At 46.9% G+C, this 20230-nt stretch overlaps 2 protein-coding genes across 7 annotated transcripts in view; both read left to right on the forward strand.

The window, feature by feature from the left end:
* Positions 1-4409, forward strand: part of FAM120A (family with sequence similarity 120A) — a 124481-nt gene extending 120072 nt beyond the window's left edge. For 4 of the 5 annotated variants that reach the window (XM_053578419.1, XM_053578403.1, XM_053578411.1 and 1 more), the window contains one exon: positions 2525-4409. In XM_053578419.1, the coding sequence (XP_053434394.1) occupies positions 2525-2836 (312 nt within the window). In that variant the 3' untranslated portion in view covers positions 2837-4409. Of the gene's footprint in view, positions 1-2013; positions 2092-2524 lie in introns of all 5 variants that reach the window. The other variant, XM_053578438.1, reaches the window with a different exon arrangement.
* Positions 4410-17055: 12646 nt separating this feature from the next.
* PHF2 (PHD finger protein 2) overlaps positions 17056-20230 on the forward strand; it is a 124479-nt gene continuing 121304 nt past the window's right edge. For both annotated transcript variants that reach the window (XM_053578456.1, XM_053578466.1), the window contains exon 1: positions 17056-17521. In XM_053578456.1, coding sequence (XP_053434431.1) covers positions 17424-17521 — 98 coding nt within the window. In that variant the 5' untranslated portion in view covers positions 17056-17423. The remainder of the gene's footprint in view (positions 17522-20230) is intronic.

The raw sequence follows: 20230 nt of genomic DNA on the forward strand, positions 1-20230 counted from the left end.
CTCTTTTCTCTACTAAGAATAGAAAAACTAGCTGGGGAGCCAGATTCAATGTCTCATGCCTATAATCCTAATAACTCTGGGAAGCCTAGTTGGGTAGATTGCTTGAGCTCAGGAGTTTCTAAAAATAGCCGGGCATTGTGGCAGGCATCTGTAGTTCCAGCTACTTGGAAGGCTGAGGGAAGAAGATCACTTGAGCCTGGAGTTTGAGGATGCTGTTAGCTATGATGTCACAGCACTCTATCAAGGGTGACAATGTGAGAGACTGTCTCAAAAAAGAAACAAAAAGAAAAGCTGGGTGTGGTGGTGGGCTTCTATAGTCCCAGCTACTTCAGAGGCTAAGGCAAGAGGATCGCTTGAGCCCAAGAATCTGAGGTTGCTTTGAACTGTGATGCTGTGGACCTCTACCCAGGGGAGTAGATTGAGACTCTGTCTCAAAACTTAAAAAATAAATCTTCATTATTACTTTTTCCCCTTCTTGGTCCTGCTATATTTTTTGTTTCATATTATTTGTCTCAGGTTTCCAGAAAAATGATGATAGCATTGTGGAGAAGAGTGTGTTAGTATTTCTGAACTTTAGGGATAGAAGCTAAAATGAACAGACATTGTGGGAGAATGTGTGGAAATGCCTAGTTTGTGTCCCTCAGGTGACAGGGCACACTCCAACTCCATCTGAAGTGAGAGAATAGGCTCTGCTGTCAACAAGGCAAATAACCTGTTTTCATAATAGTAAGTCTAGAAGATGTGGAAAAACACTCCTAACTCCTGTTGCGAATGGGGTAGAATGAAGAGTTGGGGGATTCCTTTTCTCATTTGAAAAATGACTATTTGAAGTTGAAAACCATCCCACTTTTCTTTAGCATTGAGCCAGTCTGTGACAGTGGCACTGTTCAAGGGACATTTGGAGACATTACTGATTGTCATAACTTGATGCAGGTCCAGTGTCACTGGCTTTTCAGGGGTGGAGGCTTAGGGTGCTGCTAAACACCTTATAGTGCAAGGGAGAGCCCTATGGCAGAGAATCACCAGGCCCAGAGTTTCGTGTTCTCAGGTTGGGAAACAAGGTTGTGATAAGCAACTCAGGTCTCAGGCTATTTTCATTGTCCTCACAGATAGCCCTCTCTATTGGGAAATGCTCTGAATCACTCTCAGGGTTCATTTTTTCCCCCCAGAGAATTAGTTTTAAATCTATTAAATGGAAGGGGGAGACCCATTCAGAAGAGAGATTTCACACATGGATGTAGCGATTATCAGTGCAGATTTGTTTCTTGTAGACATTGCCCACAATGGTTTTGTTTTCCCAGTAGAAATGGGTTGTGTGTGCTGGTACATGTTTCAGGCAGACAAGGGAGACTTTTCACTGTTGGCGTAGTGGTGAGATAGTCTCAATTTCAGAGAAGACTTTTGTTATTTTAAATGATCTGATGCTATAGAAAAGATTCAGGGGTGTCTGGGGCCACAGGCAGATTATTCAAGGACTGTTCTGCTTATCTGTGGTGTCAGATAGCATGAAAAGTATGCATGGCCTTTTTTTTTTTTTTTTAACAATTTCTGCAGTATGCAGCCTTTTTTTTTTTTTTTTTTTTTTTTTGCCTACCAGCTTTTATTACTGTTTGTGTATTTAAAGTATGGCCCGGGTTGGCGCCAGTGGTTAGGGCACTGGCCACATACACCAGAGCTGGTTTGTTCGAACCTGGCCTGGGCCTGCTAAAACAACAATGACAACTATAACAAAAAAATAGCTGGGCATTGTGGCAGGCGCCTATAGTCCCAGCTACTTGGGAGGCTGAGGCAAGAGAATCGCTGAAGCCCCAAGAGTTTGATGTTGCTGTGAGTTGTAATGCCATGGCACTCTATTGAGGGTGACATAATGAGGCTTTGTGTCAAAAAAAAAAAAAAAGAAAGAAAAGCAAGCATGGCTGAAGACAATTCTTACTGTAACAATGTGCACCAAAAAAGAAAAAAGGTTGGACACCCCTGGGAGTTCCTTAAATGAGAACATCTCTCTTATTTCAGAACATTGACTACAGAGAAGTTGAGGGAAGGGGCCTCAGGGGAACTGACTGAGACAGGGGAAGCTTCTCCCACCTGAAGGTCAGTCAAAGCAAGGACAGCCCTGTGTTTCCTGCTCTTAAATCTGCAGAGTTTCATTAGGGCAAAAATCAGGGTTCTCAAGGTGGGGAGAGGTGCTTCATGCCTGTAATCCCAGCACTCTGGGAGCCTGAGGCAGGCAGATTGCCTGAGCTCATGAGTTCGAGACCAACCTGAGCTAGAGCCAGACCCCATCTCTAAAAACAGTTGGGTGTTGTGGTGGGCACCTGTAGTCTCAGCTACTCAGGAGGCTGAGGCAAGAGAATTGCTTGAGCCCAAGAGTCTGAGGTTGCTGTGAGCTATGATGCCATGGCACTCTACCAGGTGAGACAAAGTGAGACTCGTCTCAAAAAAAAAAAAAAAAAAGCAGAGTTCTCTCTCTCCCCATTATTTATCAAAAGCTACCTTATCATTTGTTGTCTTTCATTTTAAACAGGGCAGACCTCCATATGCTGCTTCAGCAGAAGAAGTGGCCAAAGAACTTAAGTCGAAATCTGGGGAATCAAAATCCTCTGCTGTGTCTTCAGACGGGTCCCTGGCTGAAAACGGAGTGATGGCCGAGGAAAAGCCAGCTCCCCAGATGAATGGGAGTGCGGGCAATGCCAGGGCCCCCAGCCACTCCGAAAGTGCCTTGAACAATGACTCTAAAACGTGCAATACAAATCCTCATTTAAATGCACTAAGTACAGACAGTGATTGCCGCAGAGAGGCAGCTCTGGAGGCAGCTGTCTTAAATAAAGAAGAGTAAACTTATTTTTTATAGAGGGTGAAGGATGCTGGAAGGGTAAGGATTTAGGAATATCTGGAGAGAAAGAGAGCCTGCAGTTATGTACATTTTGTCCTTTCCGTAAGAGAAAAATGAGGATTTTGGAAATTCAGATCCCTCTTTGATATCAGAGATTTAAACAACACATTTTTAGTTTTAACCAGTTGTAGTCAAAATGCTACAATAAAACAAAAAAAAAAAAGAAAGAAAATGAAGAGCATTTGACTCCCGCACTTAAAATGAAGTACACATAAAGTTTAAACTGGTTATGACAAAGTCTATAGTTGTGTTTCTTGAACTATAAAGAAAACAAATTTTGGCAGTCTTTAAGTATATATAGCTTAAAATATAATTTTTAGCATTTGGCACCATATGTATGCCATTATATTTGATTTTGCATTACTGTTTCACAATGAAGCTTTGTTTAAGGCTTTGATTTTTATGATTATGAAAGAAATAAGGCACAACCACAGTTTTTCTTTCTTAAATTTCATCACTGTTGATGTGGTTCTTTTGTGTTAAAAAGTGCAACTATCAAAACTAAAAAATTATAGAGTAATATTGCTGTTCTGCTGATTTTAAATATACAGTACATCATACATACTTTACAAGCAAGTTAAATGGAGATACAGTTAAAATCATAGAAGATGCAAATGACCTTTCAAAATCAACACAATGTGTTCTGAAACTTTTCGTGACTAATACCATGCATCTGTGATCAATGAACTATGTGGTTTTGAATCGGACGTAGACCATTAGTACTACTACTTGAGCTAAACTTCTGCATGGTTCATAATTTTTAAAGTGTGTAGTTAATATTATGCATGTTATTGTCCTTTCTTCCATTCTTACCAGTATGTGCCCATTTGCAAAACAAAAATGCTAATAATCAGTAATAGTCCTATAAAAGATGTTAACTCTGTTTAGTCATTGACTGATCTTGCTCTAACCTTAAAATTTTGTGATTATTGACATCTGTTGCATTTATTCTAAAATCCCCCCAAAATTATCTAGCCGTTTCAAATATCAACATTACCCTGGTGTATTCACTGCTGTATGCATTATTGTTCTTTGTTGCTGTTTTATGCCTTCATATTAGCAAAATATGAAATTCTGTGAAAAAAAAAAACCCTTTGATCTTAAAAAAAAAAACACCCCCCCTTCTGTAGCAGGAAACAAATTGCTTGTTCTTGAGAACTTTCCCATCAAGAATTTAGTAGAAGCAGGTATACTTCTATCATTTTGATGTTTTTGTTAATGTTTCCAAACAATGTACTTTGAAATCAAATCACTTCTTATCGTTTTCATATACTTCTGATGCTCTTCATCACATTAGTGATCAGAAATGAGGTGTAATTCCCCAACCCCTGCCCGCAAGAGCTAAGTAGGATCTTAACTGTAAGTTGAAGGGAGTTTTGCCCTAACTCATGGATTGTGCAAGAATGAACTGCTGTTGGGTTTGATTGACTGTCGATGGATTGTGGTGTGGCGTATCTGAAGGCTATTGAATGCAACTTACAATGCTTAATAAAAATCTTTATTCTTTTAGTATAAAGTATGGTGTGGCTTTTAAGTTCACTTGTAAAACCATAAATTTTACTTAAGTTTAATTCAGATTGAAAACAACTACTGAAAAGCTTGCTTATATATAAAGTTTAGGCACATTTTGTCTTTTCAAAGTAATTCCAAGTTTCCAGCTCTGGGGAACATCAATACACAATTAATATAAAAATTATACTAATACTTACATTTGTTTCATAGGCACATTTTATGCAACTAAAGAGATAAAAAAGTTGTGAAAAAGCAGGCATAGAAATAGCAAATAGTTTCTTTTAAAGCCTGGAGGAAGAGAGCAATTTGATTAAATCGTATTTTTAATACTTAAGTGTTAACAAGGGTAGCCTATTTTTCATGCTATCATTTTGCTGTGATGGCCACACCAGGGCAGCCAGCACCTTGGGAGGTTCCTTGGGGCACGAAGCCGAGGGCGGACGCGACCCAGAGGTGCCTACCAGCGTGGGGAGAAAGGACAGGGCCGCTAGCAGCAAGGGATGGGGCTCTCGCCAGAGCCCCGTTTCCTTCCTATGGCGGGGCGGGGCCTGGCGTGTCGCCGTCCCCTTCGCCCCCAACTGCGCAGGCCCGGGTGCGCGCGCAGCGCTCAGGGCGGTGTCGAGGCCGGGGCGTTGCTGTTCTGCTGTTCTCTCCTCGATGCGGCCAGGATCCGACCTAGGAAGCCCCCTAGTGCCCGGGATGCAGTCTGGGATCCACTGACAAGGCCCCGAATGCCTGAGGCCAGACAAGCGCTGGAGTCGAGCCCAGGTGTCACCACTTAAGGCCCTGTCAGCTCTCCTACTCCCAGCTGTTCAGAACCAAAACGAGTTTCATTTCTCTTGTTTTCACGAGTTATGGCTTTCAGATTCCGGAGGAAATAAAGCAAGCCTCACTTTGAGGCTACTTTCCCCCTCCTTGTCACTCATGCTGGCACTGCCATCTCAGTGCTGCAATTTCAGGCCCTTGGCTTTCCTTGCAGCAGGCCTGTCTGGCCAGGGGCCACACGGGCTCATCAGTGCGGTGGGAAGGTTGGGAAGGACAGCTCTATCTTAAAAAAAAATCGTTCTAGTCAGGCCTGCTGCCTGTAATGGGAACACATTTAACCCACCCTGGCTCACAAATACTTAACAAAAGGACCCATGTTTTTGTTCCTACCGACCTCTATCCACCTGCTGCTCGCCGTGGATCCCCCACTGTGACAACCACACGCCTGCCTGCCTTCTTTTTCTGGGCAGGTACATCCTTGAGAAAAGTAAACTGGAACAACCCACGGGCTTGGAGATGGGTTTCTGTACAGTGAAGTCCTGGCAACAGGAATGTAGTCCCTCAAAGATGCTTCCGATGCTTATTCCTAACAATGCTGTCTTATCACTTAGTCGCAATGACTCTAGGTGAGTAAGGATGCTCAAAGTCACTTTTTTTTTTTTTTTTGAGACACATTCTCAAGCTTTTTTGCCTTGGGTAGAGTGCCTTGGTGTCACAGTTCACAGCAACCTCAAACTCTGGGGCTTTAGCGATTCTCTTGCCTCAGCTTCCCAAGTAGCTGGGATTACAGGCACCTGCCACAAGACTCAGCTTTTTTTTTTTTTTTTTTTTTTTTTGTAGTTGTCATTGTTGTTTGGCAGGCCTGGGCTGTATTTCAACCTGCCAGCTCAAGTGTATGTAGCTGGCACCTTAGCCGCTGAGCTACAGGCACCCAGCCTCAAAGTCACTCTCAACAGGGACTGGGCAGGAACTGGCCCAAGCTCTAAGATGGGTCTCTCCATCCTGAAGCCCCTGAAGCTGCAGGCCTGGGCAAGAAGGAGATATGAAGGAAGAGAGTGCTGAGGTTGAACAGGGAGGCCAAGGACACCCTGCTTGGCAGGCTGGAGACATGTTGGCCACTTCTACCACACTACTAGAATTGCAGGGTTAGGCCTAGAGACCAGAAGCCATGGTGGTGCTGGTGGGGCTCAGGACCCAAGTCTGATGGAGGTGTTTTTCCTGGAACCCTGGCATTCTGGGGCAAGTCACATACTCTCTCAGCTGACCATTTATTTTCTCCCTTAAAAAAGAACAATAGCTTTTATTGATTTTTTTTTTTTCATTTCAAAAGTAATATATTTATTGTGGTACATTTAAAAAATACTGTACAGGTACACAAAAAGGAAAAAAAGGTCACCAATAATTCCTCCATCCTGAGATATATGTTAACATTTGGTTTCTCTCTCCTATGCAATATAGATTTTTTTTTTTGTTTTTTTTGAGACCGGGTCTCACTCTGTTGTCCAGGCTAGAGTGCTGTGGCATCATTATAGCTCACTCCTGGGCTGAAGTGATCATTCCTCAGGCTCCTATAGTACTAGGATTACAAGCATAAACCACTGCACCCAGGCAGATCTTTCTTTTTCTTATACCAAAAAAAAAAAAAAAAATTCATGCTATCCATATATATTTTGTAACATTTTCCCCACCTGGCATCATTTGATGACTCTTTCCTTGCCATTCAATATCTTGTCATGGCCCCACAGACTCCACAGTGGAGCTGCACCAGAATATGTTCCCTGTATTTACCACCAGCATGATGGGCCATTTCACTTTATTTGTCCTTCAACAAGTAGCTCAGAGCAGAGGAGTTGTGTTAGGCCTAGCCCTAAGCCCCATAGGACAGAAGGCATCAAGGCCCCTGCCTTTGTGGTGTTTGAATGGGAGAGGATAACATACTGTGTACAAATGAGAATATATTTCAAGCAAGAACATGAGGAAAGGCAGGATGATGAGTTGTGTGAGCAGGTGACAGAGCCATGAGAGGAGCTAGTCTGGAAAGACAGGGTCTAGGAAAGACAGCAGCAGCAGATGGCGCACTCAGCACAGGGGTATCTACAGAAAGGGGAGAAGCCCACAACCGTCCTGAGAGCAGGACTCTGGGGTATCTTTAAGTGCTATGGCCTTTGGAAGGCCGTAAGGCAGGATAGGGAGTACTCAAATGCTCCATGCAAGGCATCCACACCACCCTGTAGGTGAATCTTGTGATCACTAGTGTCATTATTCCTGGTTAGCTTTTCATCAAAAGAAGCTCTCAAAGTGGGAAGGTTAAGGGAAAGGAGACTTTGGCACTGCCACAGATTTGGCCCCAAGATGCAGCCTGGTGTCCTGGGCCTAGGAGCTGTTTGTCTGCATCAGCCCTGCACAGCCAAGGCATTGGTCTTGGCCTGTCTCACAAGTCAAAATGTATTTTCATTTGCATGTCTTTGATTTCTAGTGAGAGTGAACATTTCCTCTCTTTGTTTAGTTTGCACACAATTTCTTTGTTTTTCAATTGATAAGAAACTTCTAATGTCCTCAAATCAGGCCAAAGGCAAGAATTTTTATTTTATGTATTTTTTGTTTTTGAGACTGAGTCTCAATATGTCATCCTCAGTGGAGTGCGGTGGCCTCAGCTCACAGCAACCTCCAACTCTTGGGCTTAAGCGATTCTCTTGCCTCAGCCTGCCAAGTAGCTGGGACTACAGATGCCCACCACAACGCCTGGCTATTTTTTTGTTGTAGCTGTTTAGCTCACCCGGGCTGGGTTCAAACCCACCACCCTTGGTGTATGTGGTTGGCACCATAACCACTATAACCACTGTGCTATGGGCACTGAGCCCAAAGGCAAGAATTTTAAGAAAGAATTCAATGTCTACAACTTCATCTATATCATCTCCATCAAGGTGCAAGGGAGTGCCAGGCTTGGCTTTCAGAAACACTGCCTGCTTGCCCTATGTCTCCTCCTTCCTGCTCTGAGGGAACCTGTTTCTGCACTGCACAGGGCCGACAGTAGGTGCCAGACCACTCAAGATGAATGATATTCTTAGGGGCAACTCTCTCTTCTCTCAATTTTATTCTAACCTCAATTCTCCTGAGAATGTACTAATTTCTTGTTGCTTCTTCTGTCCCCAAGCCACAAAAGCCCTTTGCTCCTTAGTTTTTTTTTGTTTGTTTTTTATTGGTTTTTTTTGTGTGTGTGTATGTGTGTGTGTGTGTGTGTGTGGTTTTTGGCCAGGAATGGTTTTGAACCCACCACCTGTGGCATATGGGACCAGCGCCCCACCCCTTTGAGCCACAGGCACTGCCCCTGTTTGTTTTTGAGACAGTCTCAGTATGTCACCCTCTGTAGAATGCTGTCATGTCATAGCTTACAGCAACCACAAACTCTTGGGCTTAAGCAATTCTCTTGCCTCAGCCTCCCAAGTAGCTAGGACTACAGGTGCTCATCACAATGCCCAGCTATTTTTTGGTTGGAGTTGTTGTTTAGCAGGCCCAGCTGGGCTTGAACCCACCAGTCTCAGTGTATGTGGCTGGCGCCCTACTCAATGAGCTATGGGCGCGGAGCTGATCCTCCTTAGATCTTCATTTTGTGTAGGGGATGTTGTAGAGGCCCTTCTCTAGGAGTCTGCTGCTAGCCATCCTGCAGCCTCACTTTCATCGTCTCCACCTTTGGTGCCCAGGCTGTTTTCCCCAGGGAAGCTCCCAGTCCTGGCTCTGTTAACTCCTCTTCTAGAGCTCAGGCTAAATTAACCTTAGGACCTGCAGATGGGGCAAAATAGGCTTTTCATTAAGAAGCTTCACCTTGGGCGGTGCCTGTGGCTCAAGGAGTAGGGCGCGGGCCCCATATACTGGGAGTGGCAGGTTCAAGCCTGGCCCCGGCTAAAACTGCAAAAAAAAAAAAAAAAAAAAAAAGCTTCACACTGTGCTATGAGCTGAACTGTGTCTTCCAAATTCATAGGAGTTTCTGACACCAGGACTGCAGAATGTGACCTTATTTGGAAATAGGGTATCTACTAATGTAATTAGTTAGTTTAGAACAGGGTCATGTTGGAATAGGATGGTCCCTAATACCATATGACTAGCATCTTTATAATAGGGGAAATCAGGCACAAAAGACATATGCAGGGCGGCACCTGTGACTTAGTGAGTAGGGCAATGGCTCCATATACCAAGGGTGGCGGGTTCAAGCCCGGCCCCGGCCAAACTGCAACAAAATAATAGCTGGGCATTGTGGCGGGTACCTGTAGTCCCAGCTACTTGGGAGGCTGAGGCAAGAGAATCGCCTAAGCCCAAGAGCTGGAGGTTGCTGTGAGCTGTGATGCCACAGCACTCTACCAAGGGCAACAAAATAAGACTCTGTCTCTGAAAAAAAAAAAAAAGAAAAGAAAAACGACATATGCACAAAGAAAATGCCATGTAAAGATTGGAGCTATACTTACCACAGACCATGGAACCGTAAAAGCTGGAAAGAAGATTGGAACTAGGGCTGGGGACAGTGGCTCATGCCTGTAATCCTAGCACTCAGGGAGGCCACAGCCGGTGGATTGCCCGAGCTCAGGAGCTCAAGACCAGCCTGAGCAAGAGTGAGACCCCATGTCTAAAAATAGACGAGTGTTGTGGCAGGCGCCTGTAGTCCTAGCTACTTGGGAAGCTGAGGCAAGAGGATTGCTTGAGCCCAAGAGTTTGAGGCTGCTGTGAGCTATGACGCCACACACTCTACCAAGAGTGGCGAAGTAACACTCTGTCTCAAAAAAAAAACAAAAAAAGGAAAAAAAAAAGGCCTAGAACAGAACCTTCCCTAGTCCCCTCAACAGAGTGCAGCCCTGTAGACACCTAGATTTCAGATTTCTGGCCCCTAGAACTGAGAGACACCAAATTTCTGTTTTTTGTCTTTGTTTTGTTTTTTGAGACAGAGTCTCAAGCTGTCGCCCTGGGTAGAGTACTGTTGTGTCTTAGCTCACAGCAACCTCCAACTCAGGCTCAAGCAATCCTCTTGCCTCAGTTTTTTTATTTTAGTAGAGATGGGGTCTTGCTTTTGCTCAGGCTGGTCTCAAACTTGTGAGCTAAAGCTATCCATCTGCCTCAGCCTCCCAGAGTGCTAGGATTACAGGCATAAGCCACAGTGCCTGGCTAAATTTCAGTTGTTCTAAGGCGTCTAGTCTGGTATTTTATTACACAGTCCTAGAATCTAATACACCTGCATGCTATTGTCCTGGTAAGTGGAGATAGTGCCCTGCCCAGATGTCTTAGCCCACAGTGGGACCACCACCGTTCCTGACCCTCTCCAGGTTGTGACATCATCCTAGACTGTGAAACTTCACCAGACTGGGGAAAGGACAGTCATGGAAATATATACAGGAAAAAATGAATTCAAGTGAAAATGTAGCAGTAATGGTACGAAGCTCTATGAAGAAAATATACAGAGGGCCAGGCACAGTGGCTCATGCCTGTAATCCTAGTACTCTGGGAGGCCAAGACAGGTAGATTGCTTGAGCACACGAATTCAAGACCAGCTTGAACAAAAAGCAAGACACCATCTCTACTAAGAATCAAAAAACTGAGGCAAGGAGATTGCTTGAGCCCAAAAGTTGGAGGATGCTGTGAGCTGTGATCTCACAGCACTCTATCCAGGGCAACAGCTTGAGACTTTGTCTCAAAAAAGAAAAAAAGAAAGAAAGAAAACAGAGCAAATGAGGAATTTACATGGGTGGGGGTGGGAAGAAGTTGAGAGAGAAGCCTCTCTGAGGAATGACTAGAGATCAGGTAGGAATTACCCTGTATTCAGGCACCTTGGGACAGAGGCCTGGGATGGCCTTTTTGCACGCTGTGCCCAGCAGTCCCAGTTTGCCCTATTCTAGTCTGTTATTAACAGCATTCTTATGGATAGCCATTTGGCTGAGGGGCTCTTGTCTACAAACTCACTGCATCGAAACATCATGGGACCATTCCTGAGATGGTCAACAAGAAGGATCACATTCATAGTGACCAGAAAAATACAGAGGACTTAAAAAAGTTCCATGGAGGGCGGCACCTGTGGCTCAAAGGGGTAGGGCGCTGGCCCCATATGCCGGAGGTGGAGGGTTCAAACCCAGCCCCGGCTAAAAACCGCACAAAAAAAAAAAAAGTTCCATGGGGCCCTGCTCACTTCAATAGGTTCTGACTCAGACTGGCTTGATCAATTACCCCAAGAGGGGGCCCACTCTTAGAACTTTCTATGCATAAAACAAATGGATTCATCTCCCACAAAAACACACACCCAATCTTGAACTAGTATCTCCTTTCTAATATTTCCCACCCCTTAACATTTATTAGTTACTTGTCTCTTGCTCTGGCCTATGAGCCTCCTCCTCCTATGGAGGTAAGAATGTGCCTGCCCTGTTCATAGCTATGAAAACTTGCACTAGGTGTGTGCCAACAAAATAGACTTGATGAATTAGACAAATTCCTAGAAACACACAACCTACCAAGACTGACTCATAAAGAAATAAAAAAACTCAATAGATCTATAACTAGCATGAAAATTAGGTCAGTATGAAAAAACCTCCCAAGAAAGAAAAGCCTTGGTACAGATGTCTGCACTTGTGAACTGTACCAAACATTTAAAGAAAAAATAACACCAACTTTTCTCAAACTCTTACAAAAAACTGAACGGTAGGGAACACTTTTGAGTGTATTTTGTGAGGCCATGATTACTCTGATACTAAAGCTAGACTAAGATATTAGAAAACATCAGACCAACATCCCTTATCAATAGTGATGCCAAAAACCTCAACAAAATTCTAGCAAACTGAATTCAACTGCAAATTAAAAAGATTATATAACATGACTAAGTGGGATTCATTCATTCCTGCAATGCAAGGATGATTCAACATCCAAAAATCAGTGTAATATATCTCACATTAACAGAATGAGGGATAAAAACCTCCATAAATCTCTATACAGAGAAAGCATTTAACCAAATTTAACAACTTCTTTTTTTTTTTTTTTTTGCTTTTTCTTTTTTTTAAACAACTTTTCTTGATTAAAAACGTTCAATAAGAGCCAGGCATGGTAGGTCATGCCTATAATCCTAGCACTCAGGGAGGCCAAGGCGGGTAGATCACTTGAGCTTAGGAGTTCAAGACCAACCAGAGCAAGCGGGAGACCCCATCATTTCTAAAAACTGAAAAAAACTAGCTCAGCATAGGTGCCTATAGTCCCAACTACTTGGGAGGCTGAGGCAAAATGATTTCCTGACCCCAAGAGTTTGAGGTTGCTGTGAGCTATGGTGCCATGGCACTCCACCCAGGACAACAGAGTTTGACTCTTTCAACAAACAAACATAAAAACAAAAAACAAAAAAACAAGGGAGCCAAGCCCACTTAATAAGAAAAGGACAATCATTTCAATAATGGTGTCCTAAAAACCAGATATTCACATGTAAAAAATAAAGTTAGGCTTTACTTTATACTATTTACAAAAATTAATTCAAAATGGACCAAAAGCTTAAATTTAAGAGTTAATCTATAAAAATTATAGAAAAAAAAGTGTGCAAAAGCTTCATGACATTGGATTTGGCAATGATTTCTTAGATGTGAAACCAAAAGCTAGGCAACAAAAGAAAAAATAGATAATCTAGACTATCAAAATTAAAAACTTTTGTGCATCGAAGAACATAATCAACAGAATGAAAAGGCAATCTATGGAGAAAATATTTGTAAATCACATATAAAATAAGGGATTAGTATCCAGAATATATAAACACCTCCTACAATTCAACAATCAGAAGACAAAACAAACCAATTCAAAAATAGGCAAAGAATATGAATAGATGTTTCTCTGAAGAAAATGCCAGAAATTGGGGAAATGTAGATAAAAACCACAATGAGACACTACTTCATACCCACTAGGATAGCTATTACCAATCTTAAAAACAATAACAACAAAGGACAAAAACAAAAAAGAAAATAGTTAAGTGCTGACGTGGAAATGGAGGAATTGGTATTCTTGTGCATTGCTGATAGGAATGTAAAATGGTGCAGCTACTGAGGAAAATGGTATGACAGTTGCTCTAAAATCTGAAAATATACCAAGATAACCACCTGCACTAAGATATATATGTGTGTGTGTGTGTGTGTGTGTACACACATACTTACTATATACTTACTATACTTACTATATAACCCAGCAATTCTACTTCTGGATATAAATCTAAAAGAAGTGAAAACAGGGACTTGAACAGTTATTTGCACACTGATATTCACAGCAGCAGTATTCACAATAGCTAACAGGTAGAAACAAGCCAAGTATCCATTGCCAGATGAATGGATAAACATGTGATATATCCATTTAATGGAGTATTATTCAGTCTTAAAAAGGAAGAAGATTCTGACATATGATACAACAGAAATGAACTTTGAAGACATTATGTTAAGTGAAATAAGCCAGTCACTAAAGGACAAATATTGGGTGATTCCATTTTGATTTTTAATCTTCCCTGATCTGTATGCTCATGATTCCACTTATAGAAGGGTTCTAAACTTCATAGAGACAGAAAGGAGAATGGTGTTTCCCAGGGGTTGAGGGTAAGGGAGAATAGGGAATTATTGTTTAACAGGAATAGAGTTTCAGTTGGGGAAGTTTAAAAAAATTTCTGGAGATAGAGTGGTGATTGTGGTACAACAGCATGAATGTATTTAATTCAGTAGACTATATGTTAAAAATGGTTAAAATGGCAAGTTTTGTATTATGTATATTTAATCACAATTAAAAAGATACCCCATCAGTACCAAAAAAAGAAAAAAAAATTAAGAAACATTTAAAAATTAGCCCCAGATGCTCATGGGCAGTGTGCAATGCTATAGAGTGCCAGAGTGCAGAGTGCCAGGGTCCAGGAGTAGGTTCACATAGCTTATGAGCCCACTCACCTTGCATCTGAAATGTCATGCCAGTCTGACTAGGATGCTGCATGGGTCCCCCTTCATGCTGGCACAGCCTTGTGAGCTCTGAATTTCAGAGAAGCTCTGGGGAATGGAAGGGTATGGCAGGAAGTCACAAGCTGAGGAAGGGCTGCTGAGTTTGGGGTCCGAGGCAATGCAGTATTAAGGGCAGGACACCATCTGAACTTGGGAGGCCTTCTCCTCTCAAGGCCTTTCCTTCCCTCTTAACCACCTGGTACAAGCAAACCCACTTTACTCTTTGCCTTCTCTGTGCAGTCAGGCCTTATCCCGGCCTCTGCTCCCAGATCACCTACTCAGGGGGTTGTCTCTGCCCAACTCTCTGCCCAAGGCCATTCTCCCCACTCAAACTTATGTACTATCAACTGTCTCTCTCCACTCTGGTGTAAACTCCAACAAAGTTGAGATACTGTTGAATCTTCAGTGTTTGCACTGCTGCTTTGTACATAGAAGTGTTTAGAAGTGTTGAGTGATAATATCTAAGTACAGGAATGAGAGAGGGAGAGAAGGAGTGAGACGGGAGAGGTGTGTGCCTGAGAAGAGACAAAGAAAAGAAAGTGGAAATCTTAGGAAGAAGCCAGAGAGAGCTCTTAGGCCCAGGCAACCAGGCAGCTGTTATGGGGTGGGCAGACTTTGAACCAGAGGAATGGCTACAGGTAGCCCTGGCTGCAGACAAGACCATCCAGGGGTTAGGGATTGGATGGTGAGTGGAGTGGCAGCCCTGAATGACCACTATGTGTTCCCAGGCACACTCTGTGAAGGGTCAAGGGGTGGTGACACAGGCTGGGTATTTAATTGCTTTGAGCCTCAGTTTTCACTTCTGTAAAATGGTACCAATAATACCTATCTAAGTGCTGGGTATACAATAACAGCCATTGTGATCCAGGCAATATACCAAATGCTTTAAAAACATCTGATTGAGTATTGGTAAAAGCTCTTGGAATACTGAGCCCAGTGTACTGTCCCCAGTGAGCATTTGGTAAATCTTGGGTAACTACTGTCATTATTTTAAACAAGGGAATACCTGTTTAATACCTAGCACTCTGGGAGGCCAAGGCAGGTGGATCGGAGTTTGAGACCAGCCTGAGTAAGAGTGAGACCCCATCTCCACCCAAACCAGAAAATGTAGCTGGGCATGATGGTGGTTGCTTATAGTCGCAGGTCCTCAGGAGGCTGAGGCAAGAGGGTTGCTTGAGCCCAGGTGATTGAGGTTGTTGTGAGGTATGATGCCATGGCACTCTACCCAGAGTGACAGAGTGAGAGACTCTGTCTCAAAAAACAAACAAACAAACAAAAAAACCCAAACTAAAAAAAAAAAACCAAGGGAATAGTGTTAGGAGAGGGAAGGTGATCTGGGAGGTGATCTGGCCAGGATGAGGTCTGACTGCACAGAGAAGGCAAAGAGTAAAGTGGGTTTGCTTGTACCCGGTGGTGAGAGGGAAGGAAAGGCCCTGAGAGGAGAAGGCCCACAGTCAAAGAATCTTTCTCTGCACCATGGTGGGCTCCAGAAGTTTCTAGCTTCACCAGGGGTTTGGGCTCATCTGACCACCTTAGTACTGCTAAGGGCAAGGGAACTTTTTCAGCACCCATCTCCCTGGGCTCTCTCTGGGCCTTTTAGACACTCATTTTCAGGCTAAGTATTCTTTACTTGCACTAAGTCACACCATGGTGCTAGTGATGGATGATGGCTTAACAGTTATTTCTTTTCCAGGAACTTAGTACTAAAGAACAACCAGGCTTTCACCCAGAAGGGAGCTAGAGGTGACAGCTGAGTTCAGGTAGGCTTTATTGTGATAAATCCTGGACAGCTCTGAGGTGAGAGAGGTCGGGGTATCCCTGTCTCTCTTCTCTCCTCCCTTTCCCAGCTCCTTTTCCCCTCCCTCCTCTTTCCTATGCTTGCCCCACTCCCCACCCCCAAGCCCCTGCCATGGGCCTTGTCCTGAGTCGGTGGGTGAGAGAGGGTGGCAGATTTGAGGGCAGATTTTGGCTCAATATGAGGGAAGATTTTAACTGAGCCTCCTTCAGCAAAGCAAATGGCCCTCCCCACTGGGGGCTCAGTGCCAGGAACACATAGGTTAGGTATTGGGGACCCTCCTCCCCTACCCCTTAGGTCATGAGTCTGGAGGGCTCTAACTGGGGTCCCTGCCTGGGTGGCTCAAATGCCAGGTAGGTCTCTCTTTACAAAGCTGACCCAACCATGCCAGTGCACCAGAGGCCCTGGTTTTTGTCCTCTTCCTCTGGGGGCTAAACATCAGGGAAGTCCGTGGGATCCTGTGAAGGACAGCAGCAGTACCCAGCCCGGGTTGATTGGAAAGGGGAAGTTGTATCTAAATCACTTAGTGGGGCAACGCGGGACGCGAGGCAGGAAGAAGAGAAGGAATACTGTCGGACAGTGGCAGGGTCGGAAGAAAGTTAGGACCAAGTAATTGCTTCTCTGTCTTCGAGAGGAGGAAGGGCAACCTGCAGGCTCTCATCCCACTCCCCGAGGGTCTCCGCAGCCCGCTTTCTCGCGTCCCCCGCCAGCCCATCTTCTCTCCAGGGCGCCCCGCCCACCTCCTACCTCCAGGTCCCCCAACCCATTTCCCCCCCAGCAGGTTCGCCCAGCTCACCTTCAACCTCAGGGTTCCCCGTCCACATTCCTCGACTTACCTTCTCGCCTGCGAACCCCTCGGCCGGCCTTCCCGTCTCCCGACCCCCCGGCGGGTTCCCCCAGCCTACCTTATTCCCCAGCGGGGTCCCCCGGCCATTATCTTCTAGGGGTACCCCATCCACCTTCTCTCCCAGCTAGAACGCCGAGTTCCCCTTTTCCTCCGGCGGGATCCCCTAACCCACCTTCTCCCCCGGCAGGTACCCTAGCCCGCCTTCCCGGCGGGAGCGGCGGCCCAGGCCGGCGGGCGGAGGCGGCGCCACTCGGGGCGCTGACGTAGAGGCCGCTCGGCGGCCGGGGGTCCCTTCGGTGGGGCCGCGGCTCCCCGCCCGCCGCCCCCGCGCGTCCATTCCCTTTTGTGTCCCGCGCGCGGCCCGTCCCCAGCGCACACTCGCGCCCTGCGCCCCGCGGGCCGGCGGGCGGCTCCCGGCGCGGCCCCTCCAGCCAGCGCGCCTGGTATTGTGTGGACGCGCCCGGCCGGGAGCGCGCGAGGGGGCTGTCGTGCGCCCCCGTCCCCGTCCCCTCCCGGCCGCGGCGCCGCCTGCGCCCCGCCGCTCCCGCCGCCCCCGCCCCGGCCCGGCCCCCGGCCCGGCCCGGCCCGACCCGGGCAGCGCAGCGGCGGGGCCGAGCGGCGGCGCGGCGCAGCAACATGGCGACGGTGCCGGTGTACTGCGTCTGCCGGCTTCCCTACGACGTTACCCGCTTCATGATCGAGTGCGACGCCTGCAAGGACTGGTTCCATGGCAGGTGAGTGCGCGGCGGCCGCACGGCCCGGTCCGGCCCAGCCAGGCCACCCCGCCCGGCCGAGTCCCGCGCCCCCGGCAGCGCGCCCGCAGGCCCAGCTCAGGGACGGGCCGCCGCCGCATTCCGACCGCCCGGGTCGGGCTGGGCCGGGCCGCGCGCCCTTTTGTGCCCAGGGTGGGGGCGCCAGGCACGGGGCCCGCTCTGGGCGCCCCTGGCCCGCCGCGTACAAAGCGAGACCCGAGGGCCGGGAGGTGGGCTTGGGGTACCGAGAAGTTGGAGCTCCAGGCCCGGGCCCGGCCGCCTGACAGCGGGGTCGCGGCGGCCGCGGAGGCCGGGCACCCGGAGGGAGGCCCAGGCCCAGAGCCCCGCCGCCTCCTCCCTGCGAAGTTGCAGGAACTTTCCCCGCGCGGGCTCAGGGCCGGCTGGGCCGAGAGAAGCGGGCGCTTAGCCCGCCGCGGGTCCCCGGAGAGGCGCGGAGTGGCGGGCTCCGCCGCTGGCAGGGCTGAGCAGTCGTGGGGGCTCCGGCGAGGTGGCGGCTGGCGCGCCCACCCTCCGCCGTGGCCCGCGAGCTCCCCTTGATCTTGCCCCAGCGGGCAGGATCTCTCTTGGGCTTCTGCGGAGCTTTTGGACTCAGCAGGCCTGCGGGGCCCCAGACAAGAGTGTGGTGACAGAATAGTGGCTCTGTGTGTGTATGTGTGGTGTGTGTGTGGGGTGGGGGGGTGGGAGGGTGTTGTGGCTCTGCCTCCTCTTCCCTGGCCTTCACCTTTCCCCATTTCTCTCCTGTCGGTTCTAGGCAGGGATACTCTGGTTTTGACATGACATGCTCTCTAAGGAAGGTGGGGAGGGGGGAAAGGAGGTAGTGCTTGAAGACACTGAAAGCCCCTGGCCATGACCTGCCTCTGTGCCTAGTTGTCAAAAACGGGGTCCCTTACCACCCAGAAGTAAATAGAGGAGGAGGAAGAAGAGGTGATACTCATGCCCAAACTGCTCCAACAGGTTCTCTTGCTTCTGACTGCCTGTAGGATGTATTTGGACCTCAGGAGGACTGCCCAGGGGCTGGCCAGGGCTGTATGTCGTCTTAGATTCTGATCTCAAACTCCCAGGAGCAGGCTGTGGCAAGAGAGAAGATGGTGTGGTGTTGAGTGGTCCTGATTCTCTCCGGAAAGAGGAAATCCTCCTCCTGGTTCTGACTGTCAGTCTTTAGGACTGGCCAGCGGCTCTTAAAAGTGGGCTATGGCCTCTACTCCTGCCAGTTTACATGTGGGGAGCCAGGTGGGCAGGATGTGATGGGGCCTGCTCTTGCCTATCAGCACTGGGCCTCAGTCCCATATAGTAACAGGGGTCAGTGAGGAGGACATGGGACTCTGGGGTGGGAACACCCCCTAAAATCTCCGAGGCCTCCTAGGCTACCTTCCTTGGGATGCTCAGGGCTGTGGAGACCCCTCAGAGCAGGGGAGACAGGGTGTGAACACTGAGATCTGCTCACATGGGACTGCTGTGCATACTCCCAATTGGCTGCCATCAAGAAGCTTATGGCCAGACTAAGGTGGGAGAGAACCTCTAGGGCACCTCAGATCCAAAGTTGCTGTGAAGCTGGTCCTCAGTGGTGGGACTTGTCCCTTCTCTCTCATCCTCACCAGGTTCTGGACCTGGCAAGTGGTCACCCTTGCATATCTCTGGATCCCTGTGCCACATTCCAGCAAGCAGACTGGGAAAGGTGAAAGAGCTTGGGAGAGTCTTTGTTTTGCTGCCCAGTGGAATCCTCTGGGAAGGAAAGCTAGTTATGAGCTAGCCTTCAAGGCTGGAGATCTGAGCTGGCCTGAGGTAATTTCATTTGCTATATTGGCCCAGGCAGAGACAGGGTAGACCAATCCTGACACCTTGAAAGAGGGTTTTTGGGGGAGGCTTTATTTCTTATCTGAGGTCTTTAGTTGGATCTAATATAAGTATTTGATTAGCACAGATTTATTTTCACCTATCTGGGATAGCCCTGGGGTCTGAAGGGGACAGTGCTTCCTCTTAGCCCGTCCATGAGGGAGGTATTTTCTCATACATCTAATCAAGGGTCACTTGCCAAAGGGAAAAAGCCTCCTGTTGTGTCCACTCCCCTGGGTGGCTCAGGACAGGTGCTATGATGGGGGAGAACCTGGAGTCAGGGGTTGGCATGTCTCACAAGCCTGGGCAAATTCCTTGGCCACTTGCAGCGTCCCTCTTCTTATTAGTGAATGAAAGTGTGTGACCAGACCCATGTGTTTCTCGACTTCCAGATATTCTTGTCTGACCCTTGATGAGTCTTTCCTGTGTGTTTAACATTTCAACTCACTTTATTTTAAAGTTTTTTTTTTTTTAATTTTTTTTTTTTTTTTTTAGAGACAGAGTCTCACTTTATCACCCTTGGTAGAATGCTGTGGCATCACAGCTCACAGCAACCTCCAACTCCTGGGCTTAGGTGATTCTCTTGCCTCAGCCTCCCAAGTAGCTGGGACTACAGGCGCCCACCACAACGCCTGGCTATTTTTTTCTTGCAGTTTGGCCGGGGCTGGGTTTGAACCCGCCACCCTCAGTATATGGGGCTGTTGCCTTACCTACTAAGCCACAGGCACTGCCCCACTTTTTTAAAGTTTGAATATTTTTAAGCTTTTCATTTTGAGGGAATTTTAGAAGAAGAGTTCCCCAAATGGTACAGGCTTCCCTAAATCCTTCTTTCTGCCT

Source organism: Nycticebus coucang, chromosome 2 (assembly GCF_027406575.1).
Source record: "Nycticebus coucang isolate mNycCou1 chromosome 2, mNycCou1.pri, whole genome shotgun sequence".
Classification (NCBI taxonomy): domain Eukaryota; kingdom Metazoa; phylum Chordata; class Mammalia; order Primates; family Lorisidae; genus Nycticebus; species Nycticebus coucang.